Below are 13,205 nucleotides of genomic sequence, written 5' to 3'. Positions count from 1 at the left end.
CTTCCTCCCCTCAAAACTTTTTTCTGAATGTTTATCAGATTTTTAATCTAAGTTTGAATATATAAACATAGACGAAGTGAAGAGGTGAGTTTTTTATATAAACGAAGTGAAGAGGTGCTCCGCTTTGCCTCTGAAGAAAAAGTGCAGCTTATATCATAGTTTTCAATTTCTTATAATCCATAAGAGTTTAATCTCACCTGTTTTCAGGCGGCTCAGGGCAGGAAAAATGAACTGTTTTTTCCCTTGCTCTAAGGGAAAATTTTGGGAGAGAATCCAAGTATATGAATTGGAAAAAAAAATCGGTAGAATTAATGGCTTACCAAATAGCAAATAAAATCAAATAGCAAACAGAACAAACATGTTAAATTTTTTCAAGTCAACGTTTAACCGAGACACCCAATTTTTTCCCTTGGAAACAATGAAAAACGAGTTTAGTTTTGAAAGTGAATCTGCATATTATGAACAATTTTATTGCAAATCGCTCGAAAAATTTGAATTTGGATGCGGTTATTTATGATTTTTTGATGGAATAACTCAATTGGTACATCTACATTCAGAGTTGAGAATGAGTGTGCGAGCGGCAGTTGTGACCATGTGCTTTAGGAGTGTCGTCCTCCCAACAACCACAAAGTCTTCGCTTACTCTTCTGGACAAATGTCAACTGAAATCAGGTACTAAAAATTTTCTGATCTCACTCGGCTTCTGTTTTCTAGCTAAAACATTGCGTTGGAGTATTTTCCTGGAAAATTTGAATTATCACCTGTGAAAAACTGCAAAACTGTACTAAATTGCTTTTCAATTGAGTTCGTTTAACCTTGAAAAAACTGCAAAAATTAAATTTAATTTTCTACATATTGTGTGACAAAATTCTTAAACAGTGTGACGTTTTTCAAACTAGACCAGGGCATGTTTTTTAATTTGAAAAAAAAACTCGTAAGAAAGGTCTACAAATATATCTGTGTTATTGTATTTTTAGGATAACTATAAGCCTCAGATAATCATTAATATTAAACTGCTTGATGGTTTTCAGCCTACGCAGTTGCCAGGCTAGATTCTTCAACTAAAAGCACTGACAACAAACCAACTAAGAGTGACTCACCACCCAAGGAGAGTGGCTCAGAAGATGAGGGGAAGAAATACTTCAACTGGGAAAGGGATGAATACGACGAGTTCAGCTACTACGACTACGAAGAGGACATGAAGCATTTGAGACTGCCTCAGCCGAGTCCCTACTCTTAATGATAGCAGCAGCTGAAATGTAGTTACTCATCAAACACTCAGTCTTTTTATTTTTGTAGAAATTACATTTACTTACACTGCCTTTTCCATAAGACTACTGGCGCTCTGCATTTATGAGTTCGTTTTTGAAACGTTCGATGTTCGTTGGCATAGTTTTCGCTTCGGACTGGTTCCGCTAGTTGACATTCTTAAACATCCAAAATCTTCAAATTTAATTTACCAAAATGAGGAAAAATGGATTTATCAACAGCCTTTGACATAATTTGTCACATTAAATCCGAACCTGGAATCTGAGAGTATCCGCGAACTACCTCATCGATAGCCGTCTCCGTCTCTTCTTTAATAAAAAAGTGGTTATAACAAAACCAGTTGACGAAAAAATTCAAAAAAAAAACTATACGCATTTATTTGGTTAAAATGCGTTAATGCAGATTCACTTTTGCGCAAGTTATAAAAAGTGCCAGACAGGCTGTTTTTACTTAGTCAATTGGCTCCATTTATTGCGTAAAAGAAAATAACAGCCTGAACGGGATCAACCGACCTAGAGGCAAATTCTGAAAAAAGATCTTGATTATTTTGATTATCCTTTAATCAAGAAGAGTCAACTTTCATTTGGAGTCAAATTGCGCAACTACACTGATACCTCAAAGTGATGAGGAAGACTCTATTTCTCCACCAACTGAGTTTTCACAATGCAACTCGATTTTGTCACACTTTTCTTTGCTTATCTGTACCCTGCTTGTCAATGCCTCGTTTTTCTCATGGGTCGTCTTTTCTCCCAAGAATCGTTGCCTGAAACAGCTTGTTTTCAAAATTGTATCTGTAGAAACTTCCAATTATACATTTGCCCAACTTGACTGTGATCACAATTCCAGCATTTCAGCGATGTTTGTTGACATAGTTTTCGCTTCGGACTGTTTTCGCTATTTGACATTCATAAACATCCAAAATATTCAAATTTAATTTACCAAAATGAGGAAAAAATGGATTTATCAACAGCCTTTGTCACATTAAATCCGAACCTGTAATCTGCGACTATTCGCGAACTACCTCATTTATCTATCATATACCTCATTTACCTATTTAATCTTCACGTTTAATAAATGTGGTTTTTCGCTCGACTTTAGCTACAATATCTTTCACTTTGCCTTCATCTTCACTATGATCTTCTACAGTGATTCCACATTCACAAGAGTTGTCATCTATGATGGTTGTACCGCTTTGTAAATCCTTGCAAGACTGCTCACTCGGGTCATTTTTATCCGTCCTTTCTAAATCAGTAAAGTTTAAATTCTAAAATCGAAAAATCGAGTATATTCTAAAATCAAGAAACGCCAAAAAGCCACAAAATCTAATTCCTGAACACTTGCCTGATTGCGATCGATTCATATCTTGGTCATTCCGCTTTTTCTTAACGATAACATCAGCCTCATCCTTTTGTAAACATCAAGACCTACGCAATTACCAAATTGCGCAACTACACTGATACCTCCAAGTTATGAGGAAGACTCTATTTCTCCACCAACAGAGTTTTCACTATGCAACTCGATTTTCTCACTTTTCTTTGCTTATCTGCACCCTGCATGTCAAGGCCTTGTTTTTCTCATGGCTTGTCCCTTTCTGCCAAGAATCTTCGCCTTAAACAGCTTGTATTCAAAATTGTATCGGTAAAAACTTCCAATTATACAGTTTACCAACTTGACTGTGATCACAATTGCTGCATTTCCCTCCATTCTACAATAAGTGCATTCATTGGACTATTTATTTCTCTAAGAATACTCAGTTTTGTTTAAAAACCAGCCGCCTCTTGAGTACTCAGAGAATATGAAAAAGCACTAAGGCGTACAGATTTTACCATTGGCTATCTTAGAGCTCCCGTCTTTACCTTTATTTAAAGGCGCTCCTAATGGCGTACCTCCACTTGTTTCTAGATGCTTTGCACAAACTTAGTCCTTTTCCATCTCTTTAGTGGAACTTATTGACCAAGGTTTGACCTTTTTTAAAATGGGTTGTCCAATTTCCTGCATTATTTTCTCAAGACAATTTTCCAAAAAGTTTGTGCAGAAACTGACTTTTTTCACGAAATCCGACTCCATCGCGCTGCACTTCTTTCTTAAAATGGCCATCTGCCTATTTAAGCATATCTTAAAACTCTTCATTTCGTCATCCGATCGTTTCTCCAACATTTGCTGCCGAGCTGAATGAAGAACCTTCTCAGTTTCGCAAAAAGATGCTTTCATTTTTACCGATAGAGGCTTTTCGATCTGGAAACAAATTGTATCATTTTGATCTCTCAGCGAGTCTATTCAAGTATATTCTGGAATTTCCATTTTGTCAAATTAAACATGGAAACTGTCTCACTCGTTGACTTTGCTATCTCAGTTTCAGACAATGCATAATTTCAAATAATCAACTTAGTTTCGAACAATGCTCAGCCAAACTGATTTATTTCTTTTTGAACAGAAAAGATACTAGTCATCAATTACAGAACAATAAGAGAACAAAATTGAGCGTCAACAGAAATGTTATGGATCTGAAAACACCAAATCTGACCACGACATGGGATTTATCCAGTCAAAGTTTCAATTTTTTGCGCTTTAGCTGAGTCTTTCTACATTTTTGACTTTTATCTTTCTCGTTTTGGGCTCTTGATCGCTTCCTAAATAACTCATGCTATAAACAGATTCTTCCAGGAAAAAAGGCCTAAATAGCTCCTGATTTAAACAGATTCTTTAAGGAAAAATAACGGAATCAAGTAACTCATTATTGGAACTTAGCTCTTCACTCGAAATAGACAAAAACTTCATGCTCAAATCTGTCTTTTTTCTTTCCTGATCACTTTTTACAGAGTTACCTCACGTTTCCCAGTTTCCCAAGGCACAGTCACCCAGCATCCTTTTTTCATTTTTCTTGAATCCAACGTCAATTTCGGTAGCGCACGGTCCTAATCCAGAGCGAGAGTTAAATAAGCCGGTATTTCCTTCTCGTGTTCCCTTCAGGATTACATCAGATGATCCGTAGCCCGATGATGATAGCTGTTCAAGATAGAATTTTCTGTCAGCGATTAGCTCAATTGCAACAGACTTGGAAAACTTCGCATCATTATCTAAAGTTCTGTCCGGCGTTTGGGGTTCACTCACTCCTATAAACTCAATTGCTTGTCACAATCCTTTTTCAATTCTACTCAAAGAATGGATTAAAACTTTGGTGATACGGTTGAGGTCAACAACTCAATCTCAATTTTGTTAACACAATTGTTTTAATCCATTTTCAAAATCGATAATTGGACTACACAAACAAACCTGTATCAACATGTTTCATCTCAAAAAATGGCCATACCGGGGCTTCTGTGGTCAAAAAGTTACGTCATAGTTTGGGCTTTTGACCAATTGGGAATGAAGAGTCTAGTTTACGCTTGTTATAAAACCGGAGTAGCTAAAATTGTTGTAACAGGAAATCTGTTGATCTCTGATGGTTTTTACTTTTATGAGAATCAAGCCACTAATTTTCTCTTCCCTGGAACAAAAACCGGTAAGAAAGTGCGAAAATCTGAAATGTTTTTATATGAACCAGTCACTGATACGGTTATCAAAGACTACTGTTTATCACTCAAAGACTACTGATAAAAGACTACTGATAAACTTATCAAAGACTTATGTTTATCACTTAAAGACTACTGTTTATGACGACAATTCTTATGGCTTTGTTCCCAGTTTTCGTTTCAACGTTAGTCTATTGACTTTTGTCGGCTTTGTGGCCGGTCGATAAATGTAAAAGTTTATTTTCCAATGTTAAGCGTGTTTTTCCGACTATTAAAAGCGGTTTTTCTGAAACTGAATTTTTCATTCATTCCAAAAAAAAATTCAACGGTTTTCGACTGAATTGTTTCCGTCGTTGTTCGCTAGCTTGCAATGCTATGCTTGCGTTGCATCTTAACTGATGTGACGCTCTGCTTCGCCTTTGTGCTAACGTTTAATTAATCTGTTCCTGGCATTCAAATTAGCGACATATCTTCCTCCCCACAAAACTTTTTTCTGAATATTTATCAGATTTTTAATCTAAGTTTGAATATATAAACATAGACGGAGTGAAGAGGTGAGTTTTTTATATAAACGAAGTGAAGAGGTGCTCCGCTTTGCCTCTGAAGAAAAAGTGCAGCTTATATCATAGTTTTCAGTTTTTTATAATCCATAAGAGTTTAATCTCACCTGTTTTCAGGCGGCTCAGAGCACGAAAAATGAACTGTTTTTTCCCTTGCTCTAAGGGAAAATTTTGGGCGAGAATCCAAGTATATGAATTGGAAAAAAAAATCGGTAGAATTAATGGCTTACCAAATAGCAAATAAAATCAAATAGCAAACAGAACAAACATGTTAAATTTTTTCAAGTCAACGTTTAACCGAGACACCCAATTTTTTCCCTTGGAAACAATGAAAAACGAGTTTAGTTTTGAAAGTGAATCTGCATATTATGAACAGTTTTATTGCAAATCGCTCGAAAAATTTGAATTTGGATGCGGTTATTTATGATTTTTTGATGGAATAACTCAATTGGTACATCTACATTCAGAGTTGAGAATGAGTGTGCGAGCGGCAGTTGTGACCATGTGCTTTAGGAGTGTCGTCCTCCCAACAACCACAAAGTCTTCGCTTACTCTTCTGGACAAATGTCAACTGAAATCAGGTACTAAAAATTTTCTGATCTCACTCGGCTTCTGTTTTCTAGCTAAAACATTGCGTTGGAGTATTTTCCTGGAAAATTTGAATTATCACCTGTGAAAAACTGCAAAACTGTACTAAATTGCTTTTCAATTGAGTTCGTTTAACCTTGAAAAAACTGCAAAAATTAAATTTAATTTTCTACATATTGTGTGACAAAATTCTTAAACAGTGTGACGTTTTTCAAACTAGACCAGGGCATGTTTTTTAATTTGAAAAAAAAAAACTCGTAAGAAAGGTCTACAAATATATCTGTGTTATTGTATTTTTAGGATAACTATAAGCCTCAGATAATCATTAATATTAAACTGCTTGATGGTTTTCAGCCTACGCAGTTGCCAGGCTAGCTTCTTCAACCAAAAGCACTGACAACAAACCAACTAAGAGTGACTCACCACCCAAGGAGAGTGGCTCAGAAGATGAGGGGAAGAAGTACTTCAACTGGGAAAGGGATGAATACGACGAGTTCAGCTACTACGACTACGAAGAAGACATGAAGCATTTGAGACTGCCTCAGCCGAGTCCCTACTCTTGATGATAGCAGCAGCTGAAATGTAGTTACTCATCAAACACTCAGTCTTATTATTTTTGTAGAAATTACATTTACTTAAACTGCCTTTTCCATAAGAAAAAGCGAGGAGTGGCAACCGGTTTCAGCCAATTAATTTAGAGCGAAGTGAATTCTCACTCATTTTGGCCGTGCAGTTTCAAAGCAACCTGGTACTAGATGTTTTCCTGTAAATACCTTTGCTCGCAGAATGGTCAAATGCTAATTTTTTTAACCGATGAATTCAAAGCTTGATTGGGGTGTTAATTGCATATGTACCGCTGGACGTTAAAAGCTGCAGATGAACCTTTGGAGTTGCAAAGTATTTTTTATCTGTTTCGAAAGTTTTTTGTAGATTTTCGGGACTTTATTTTTGTCGATGTATTTTCCTAATATTTTTTAATTTTAGTTTTCGTTGATATAAAATGAGAGCGGTTCAACACTAACGAGATTTTTGGAAAAATCTAACTCACCCTCTTAAGCCTTCAGTAAAAAAAACTTTGGAAAGTAAACATTAATAATTGTCAAAATTTTACAAAGTACACATGAAAAATTGTCGAAATTACTTAAAAGATGTTTCGTTCATTTGTTAGCATAGGTCGCAACCTTTAATAAATTCGTTGCGCGACCTGCTGTAATTCTTACATTTGCGAACGGCAAGCATTAAGAAATTGGAATATAGGGTTTTCTTCGGGTTAATTTGTTAAACAAAATAATTGAACCCTTTGCTCACTTTACATTAATTGTATATCAAGTGACAGATAACAACTTGGCGTGTTTATCTTGGAAGTAGCGTCCGTGCTTGCGGCAACTAAGTTAATGGATTCGATACTGGCCAATTTTTTTAAAAAAAGCTTCTTGCTGGTATTCTTTCGATGCCTATTTAATATTCACTTTTTAGGCCAAAAGTATTTCAGACTCTTATAAAAGCCGCGAGGGTGTTTATTTTTCAGGAAAGGTATCTTTTTTAAGAAATATATTTATGAATACTCTTAGGTATATATGCGCTATTTGAGTTCATTTCAATTTTATCTGCTAAAAGTTAGATAAGTTGCGGTCTCCAATTACGAAAGTGGAAAATTCGCGAAAAACGTGATCGACTTCTGGTTTTGAAAGTGGAATTTGAATTTGAGAATTTGCAGCGAAATTAAAAGTTTATATATTGATCCTGTTTTCTCAAAAAGTATCAGTTATGAATTGCTCTAGAAATTTTCTCTGAAGTTTGATGGTAGGGATTTTTTCAAAAAAGTCGAAAATTTTTTTACATGCGTTCATTGACTTTTTTGAAACGAATTCAAGAGGAAATCAAGACAAATGCAGGGAAATTTTTCCCAGAGTATTTTTTAAAAATCGTGAAAAAACTCTGGGGTTTCCATATATTCCAGTTGGTGTTTTTGTGACAATATGAATTTGTTGAATCGCTAGTAATAATGAGCCTCGTTTCGTTTTTATTTTTCAATACTCTTTTACCTTTTCAATAAAATTTGTGAAAATAACTGAACCCTTTGCTCACTTACAGCAATTGTATATCAAGTGACAGATACCAATTTGACAGATACCAACGACAAAGGCAATGGGTCCGATACTGGCCAGTATTTTTTCTAAGGAAAATTTTTGTTAATTGGCCGAACGTGTGCCTGCTCAAGAATTGTTGGCTTTATTACCGCTTTTTGCAGGTTTTGTTTCGAATGCTTCTTTAACGTCAAAATTTTAAGAGTCTATGAACGTAGTTCAGACTCTTATATGGGTCGCGATGATGGTTTTTCAGGAGAAAAGTTTTTTCAGTAGATGTGTTTATGAATGCTTTTAAGTATATATGCACTATTTGAAAAAAAGCATCAATCATAAATTGTTCTAGAAATTCAAAGTGCTTTAAGGGCATCTGTTTTTTCTTTGGATCTCGAAATTAAAGGTTTTTGCGAAAAAGCCGTTTTTTTGCTCAAATTTATTGGGTTTTTGAAATGAATTCAGAACGAAATCAAGACAAGTGTAGTAAATAATTTTCGTATAGTAATTTTGTTCATCTTTTTTTTTGAAAAAAATGTGCGGCTTTTATCTATTTCCGCGTTTATTTATTGCGTTAAACTTCTCTTTGCAGGAAGCCTCGCTTTGTTTTTTTCTAATAGTTCATGCTTGCTGGTAATTTAGTTCCAAGATTTTGTTTAGTTAGGGTTTTAATAATTAAAAAAGTGTTTTAAAAATTTTTGATTTGTCGTCTCATCTGCAAGTAGTAATAATCGTTCAGTTTTGTGTTGATAGTGCTATTAAATTCTGATTCGCTTCTCTTATGATTTTTATTTCACTCTGACAAACAGTTTGAAAGCTTGAAATCGAATTTAACGATCATCATTTAATTTTTTTTTGGAATTTAGCTCAAATTTTTTCGGGTGGCTTGCTGTATTTATCCTAGTGTCTTTGGTAATTGAAAGGTTGAATTGAAATCAAATCTCAAAGCGTTTGTTTAAAAAGTTTTGCTCAATATCTGAGAGATTAGCTTTTGAAACGTCAAATTTTGTTTTTGTTGGCGTTTTTTTTTTTTTGATAAACTGGTTGTAGTTCTCGTCCTGCATAGTTTTTCGTGTTTTAATATTACAAATCCATTCGAATAGCGTGATCTTTTTAGTTTTTCTACAAGCGCAGTTTTTTTTTAAAAAAAAGTCCTAAGTTTCCGAAGTTGATTTTTTTTTTCACTTTTGATGCGTCATTCGTCTTCAAACGGTACTGGACGAGCTTACTACTTGTGAGCAGATAAAATAAAAACGGAAATTCAAAAGTCTTTAGCGGCAAAATAAATGCTCGCTATTCCCTGTTTTAACCGACGTCGTCTACCCACATTTCGTGTGCCTACTCACGGCCCGGTAAATTTTGTCTGGATGCTAATTTGAAGCGGGCTATCGAGTTTCGCGACAGAATTTCTTTAAATTGAATTCATTTCGAGTCAATTTTCTAAAAGTTTTTGATGAAGTTTTTTTAAATCATTTTATTTTGACTGGCTGTCATTATTTGCTGGCATCTCATGTAGCGCGAAGCTCCGTTTCGCCTCTGCCTCATTTTCGAATCGTTCGTTGTATTTGTATTTTCTGAGCTGAACTGTTTGTTCCATCTGAATTTGAATTAATTCCCTCGGAAAAGTTCATCCTAACTAATTTCATTTGAACTGAATTAATTCTAAGTCTTTTTTCCCAATTGCGTTCATTCCAACTGAGTTTATTTCTTTTGAGTTAATACCAACTTAGTAGACTCCCGAATGAAGTCAATCGAAATCATATCGCTACAACAGTTCAATCAATTGAGATTATTCTTATCTAAATCAGCCCTACTGAGTTCATTCCAAGTTAATTGTTCCGACTTTCGAAAACGGAATATTTATGCTCGGTGTAGTTTTTTTATTGAGTCAATTTTCGCAAATAATAGTTTTCGACAAAAATTTTTTATACCCCATTGGAGATATCGACTTCCTGAGTTCAAATTTAAAAAGATACTTTACCTCCGATTATTTTTTTAAAAGTTTTGGGGGTTTGAAAATTGCCAAATTGGCCATGCTCTGGGCTAAATTATGAGCGCTTTGAAGAATTTATTCATATTGTTGAGAGCGTAACGCGAATTATTTATGCGTGGCAAATTATCCCGCACAAACAAAATCGTTCCAAATTGAATTGAGGCTAGTTAATCGGTCGTATTAATTTCGTACGACTCAACATTTCACAACACTTTGATATTGTCCAAAATTTATAGGTTTTCAATATTTTCTTTTCCCAAAAACTTCGATATGAATTAAGAGACAGTCGGAACATTCAGGGCTTTGCCCTGATATACGAGCAGTCTGGTTCATTCCTTTTGTTTTCATTACAAATGAGTTCATTCCAACTGAGTAGACTCCCGACTGCGCTCAATCGAAATTATGTTGTTACAACAGTCATTTCAATTGAGTTCTTTCTAAGTTAAATCATCACAACTGCGTTCGTTCCAACTATATTCATTTCAACTTAATTCGATTCATTTGAAATCTATCCATTTGAGTTCATTCCAAATGTGTTGATTCCAACTGTTGATTCCATCAGTTCATTGCAACTAAGTTCACTGAAACTGAATTTGTTCCAGTTTAGTGTATTCTAACTTAGATCTTTGCAACTGGGTTCATTTCTTCAAACTTTTTTCCAACTGTCTTAGGTTTGTTAACCAGTTTGCAGTCTAATAAAGATAATTTTTTGTGTCAATGAACGTAATCAGTACGCTTTTATAGGTCGTGCCTTGAAAGTTGTTCACGCTCAAAATTGGTTTTAAGCTGTTTGACCTTGATTGATTTTTGTATTACTCGAGGAAAATTTTCATTAGTGCAATTTAACGTGACTTCGTTTCAAAAAATATATGTTATTTTTGCAAAATTTAAGCGGAGTAAAAACAAAGATCTTTTATTCCCGTTTTCTTGAAAGGTGTTAGTATCAAGAAACAGTGCCAATAATATAAAAAGTCAATCATTTTTATAGTTCATGACATTTTTTCAACTGTATGTCGGCTTTTTAAAAATTCCTTTTCTGATCTTAAACAATATTAAAATCTAATTCTGTCTCGAATATACCTTATATCTTTGAAGCACTATTCTTATGGTCTAAGTGGAAAGCACAAGCCTTCGGAAAATAGATTTTAAGTTTCAAGTCCCAGCTGTTTCAAGTCTCAGAATTGTTGGACTATCGTTCGTCTGCTTTTTTTGGCTTAATTTTTGAAAAATTGGTTCTTTTTCCTTCCATATTGCACAGCTTTCTGATTCAAGCAGTTTCGGCTATAATTAAAACTCGTTGTTTAAAAAAAAATTGTAGAGTTACCAACACTGGTTGTGTCTTTTTTTGTTTTGATCTCGTTTCATTTTTTTCGTTTGAATGATTTCGGGTTTTTTATCGGCATATTTACTCACTTTGCGTCATTTGGAAAAAATTTGGGTACATGAAATAGTCCTATATTTTTAATGGTAATTTTTGTTCCGGTTCAACTGACGCATCTACCGAAGTATTGTCGGCATGTTTTCAAAAATCTATTTTAATTGGCAGTATTCACAGCAGAATAAAAAATTACCTTTTGACTCAGGTTTTTAATTGGGTTAGTTTTATGAAAGAAAAAGTCATTCGTAAACGTTTCCTGCTAATGAAAAAGCTTAAACATGAAAAAATTTTTCATCGAAGTTAGAAAATTATAAAATATTCAAATAAAATCAACCATTCGGTTTCCTTGTTCATTTAAACGTTTCCAACTGTCTGTTGGTGGCTATTTGTTTTTATTCCTTATTTTGAAAATGGTTGAAAAACTATCTGCTTGAGATTTCAAAGACATCATGGTAAATACTCTTGCGATCAGCAAGCGTTATCGAATTGGAATGTAGGGAATTTTTTTCTGGTACACAACTTGTCTAACTGAGTCATTTGATAGTTTGGTGCATAATCAAATCAATTTACGGGTGTGAAGTTGCATGTTCAGCCTGGAAGTGACGTCCATACGTGGCACTCAGGGTGTATGGGGTTCGAATGAGGCCAGGAACTGTCTTTTTTTTGCTAAAAATTTTTGCACTTGAAAAAAGTCGGATTATTGTTAAAATGCTTATATTTGTTGGCTTAGTTCCCAAAACATAGATTTTACCTATGTGTTTTTGGCAATATATGTTTTTGATATATGTTTTGGGACAATAATTTTTTTGTTCAATCATTCTACTCTTGATGGACAGGAATCAATGAATGGAGTCTTGTGTTAATTTGTTTGATTTTATGAGATCAATCAGATAGCAGAAATTAGGGGCCAGATTTTGAGCACAGACAATTTCAAGCAGTTTTACTTTTTCTACACAGCTTTTTCTGTTATGGTGTAGTTTTCCAATTTTTTTTTATTCGAGTATGTAAATGGTAAGTGAATATGAGTTGTCTGTTACATAAAATTGAAAAAAAAATTAGTAACCTTTTTTAAATGTTATGGAGTAAAAAGTTTTTTTTTTGGAGATTGAAATGATATTCACTGAGTTGTGTGTTATTGTTATGTATTAGACAAGTCAAAGGTAACTTTGTCGCTTTTTGTTGAAGGCATAATTGCACAAGCAACACTTGAGCTTGGAATTTCCAGTGCATTTTACTAGCAAGTTGCACATTTTTCCGTCAATTTAGTTTTCTCTACCAATAGTTTTCTCTAAATAGGCATCAGTGGCCAAACGGAAACGCATTTGCCCAAAAAGCGACAGGGAACCGGTTTATTCCTTCGCCCTCCCAAATGCTTCTTCAACTTTTGTGTTTTCTTAAGTTTTCTACTCTCCTTGGTTGTTTAGAAAATTACGCTTGTGCCAAAAGAAGTATACATTCTAATTGAATCGGTTGCATCTAATTGAACTGTTTTATTTTTTCAGAATCAAGAATGGCTTATTTTCAAACTAATATTAAGACGTGGATCTATTACTGATTGCATTTTTAAAATTTTTCTGTAGATCTCGGATGGGTGTTGAAGGCAAATCAATGCTGGAAATATGACTGTTGAAACCTTCAAGTTTTCGAGAAAAAGCTGTTTTTGTGAATCCTGATGTTAACTTAGGGAAGAAAAATCTTTTTTTCCCTTTTATTTTCTTATTCTTTTTGATTGATCGCTTGCAGCTGACGTAAACCTGCAATTTGTTGTTCAAACATACAACGCTATAAAAACGCTGTTTTTTTATTAATAGCTTTTTTCATGTTT

The 13,205-nt window shown here is 34.4% G+C and overlaps 3 protein-coding genes across 3 annotated transcripts in view; all 3 read left to right on the top strand.

Moving 5' to 3' along the window:
- Nucleotides 1–13,205, top strand: part of LOC134857191 (tectonic-3-like) — a 409,016-nt gene that overhangs the window by 97,292 nt on the left and 298,519 nt on the right. The gene's annotated exons all lie outside the window — the stretch shown is intronic.
- Nucleotides 1–13,205, top strand: part of LOC134857194 (adenosine 5'-monophosphoramidase HINT1-like) — a 136,784-nt gene that overhangs the window by 97,285 nt on the left and 26,294 nt on the right. The window lies entirely within an intron of this gene.
- Nucleotides 5,802–6,568, top strand: LOC134855848 (uncharacterized). The gene is made up of 2 exons (XM_063872258.1): nucleotides 5,802–5,921; nucleotides 6,283–6,568. Exons 1-2 carry the CDS (start codon nucleotides 5,816–5,818, stop codon nucleotides 6,489–6,491), a joined length of 315 nt encoding a protein of 104 aa, XP_063728328.1. The 5' UTR covers nucleotides 5,802–5,815; the 3' UTR covers nucleotides 6,492–6,568.

Source organism: Symsagittifera roscoffensis, chromosome 1 (assembly GCF_963678635.1).
Source record: "Symsagittifera roscoffensis chromosome 1, txSymRosc1.1, whole genome shotgun sequence".
Classification (NCBI taxonomy): domain Eukaryota; kingdom Metazoa; phylum Xenacoelomorpha; order Acoela; family Convolutidae; genus Symsagittifera; species Symsagittifera roscoffensis.
Note: the sequence above shows the minus strand (reverse complement) of the source record. Positions and strands in the feature narration are given on the sequence as shown.

What these genes read in the sequence shown, in the direction of transcription:
- LOC134855848 (XM_063872258.1), top strand. Translation starts at nt 5,816, where the DNA reads ATGAGTGTGCGAGCGGCAGTTGTGACCATGTGCTTTAGGAGTGTCGTC. An exon ending in CAAATGTCAACTGAAATCAG is followed by an intron (nt 5,922 to 6,282) that starts GTACTAAAAATT and finishes GATGGTTTTCAG; the next exon opens with CCTACGCAGTTGCCAGGCTA.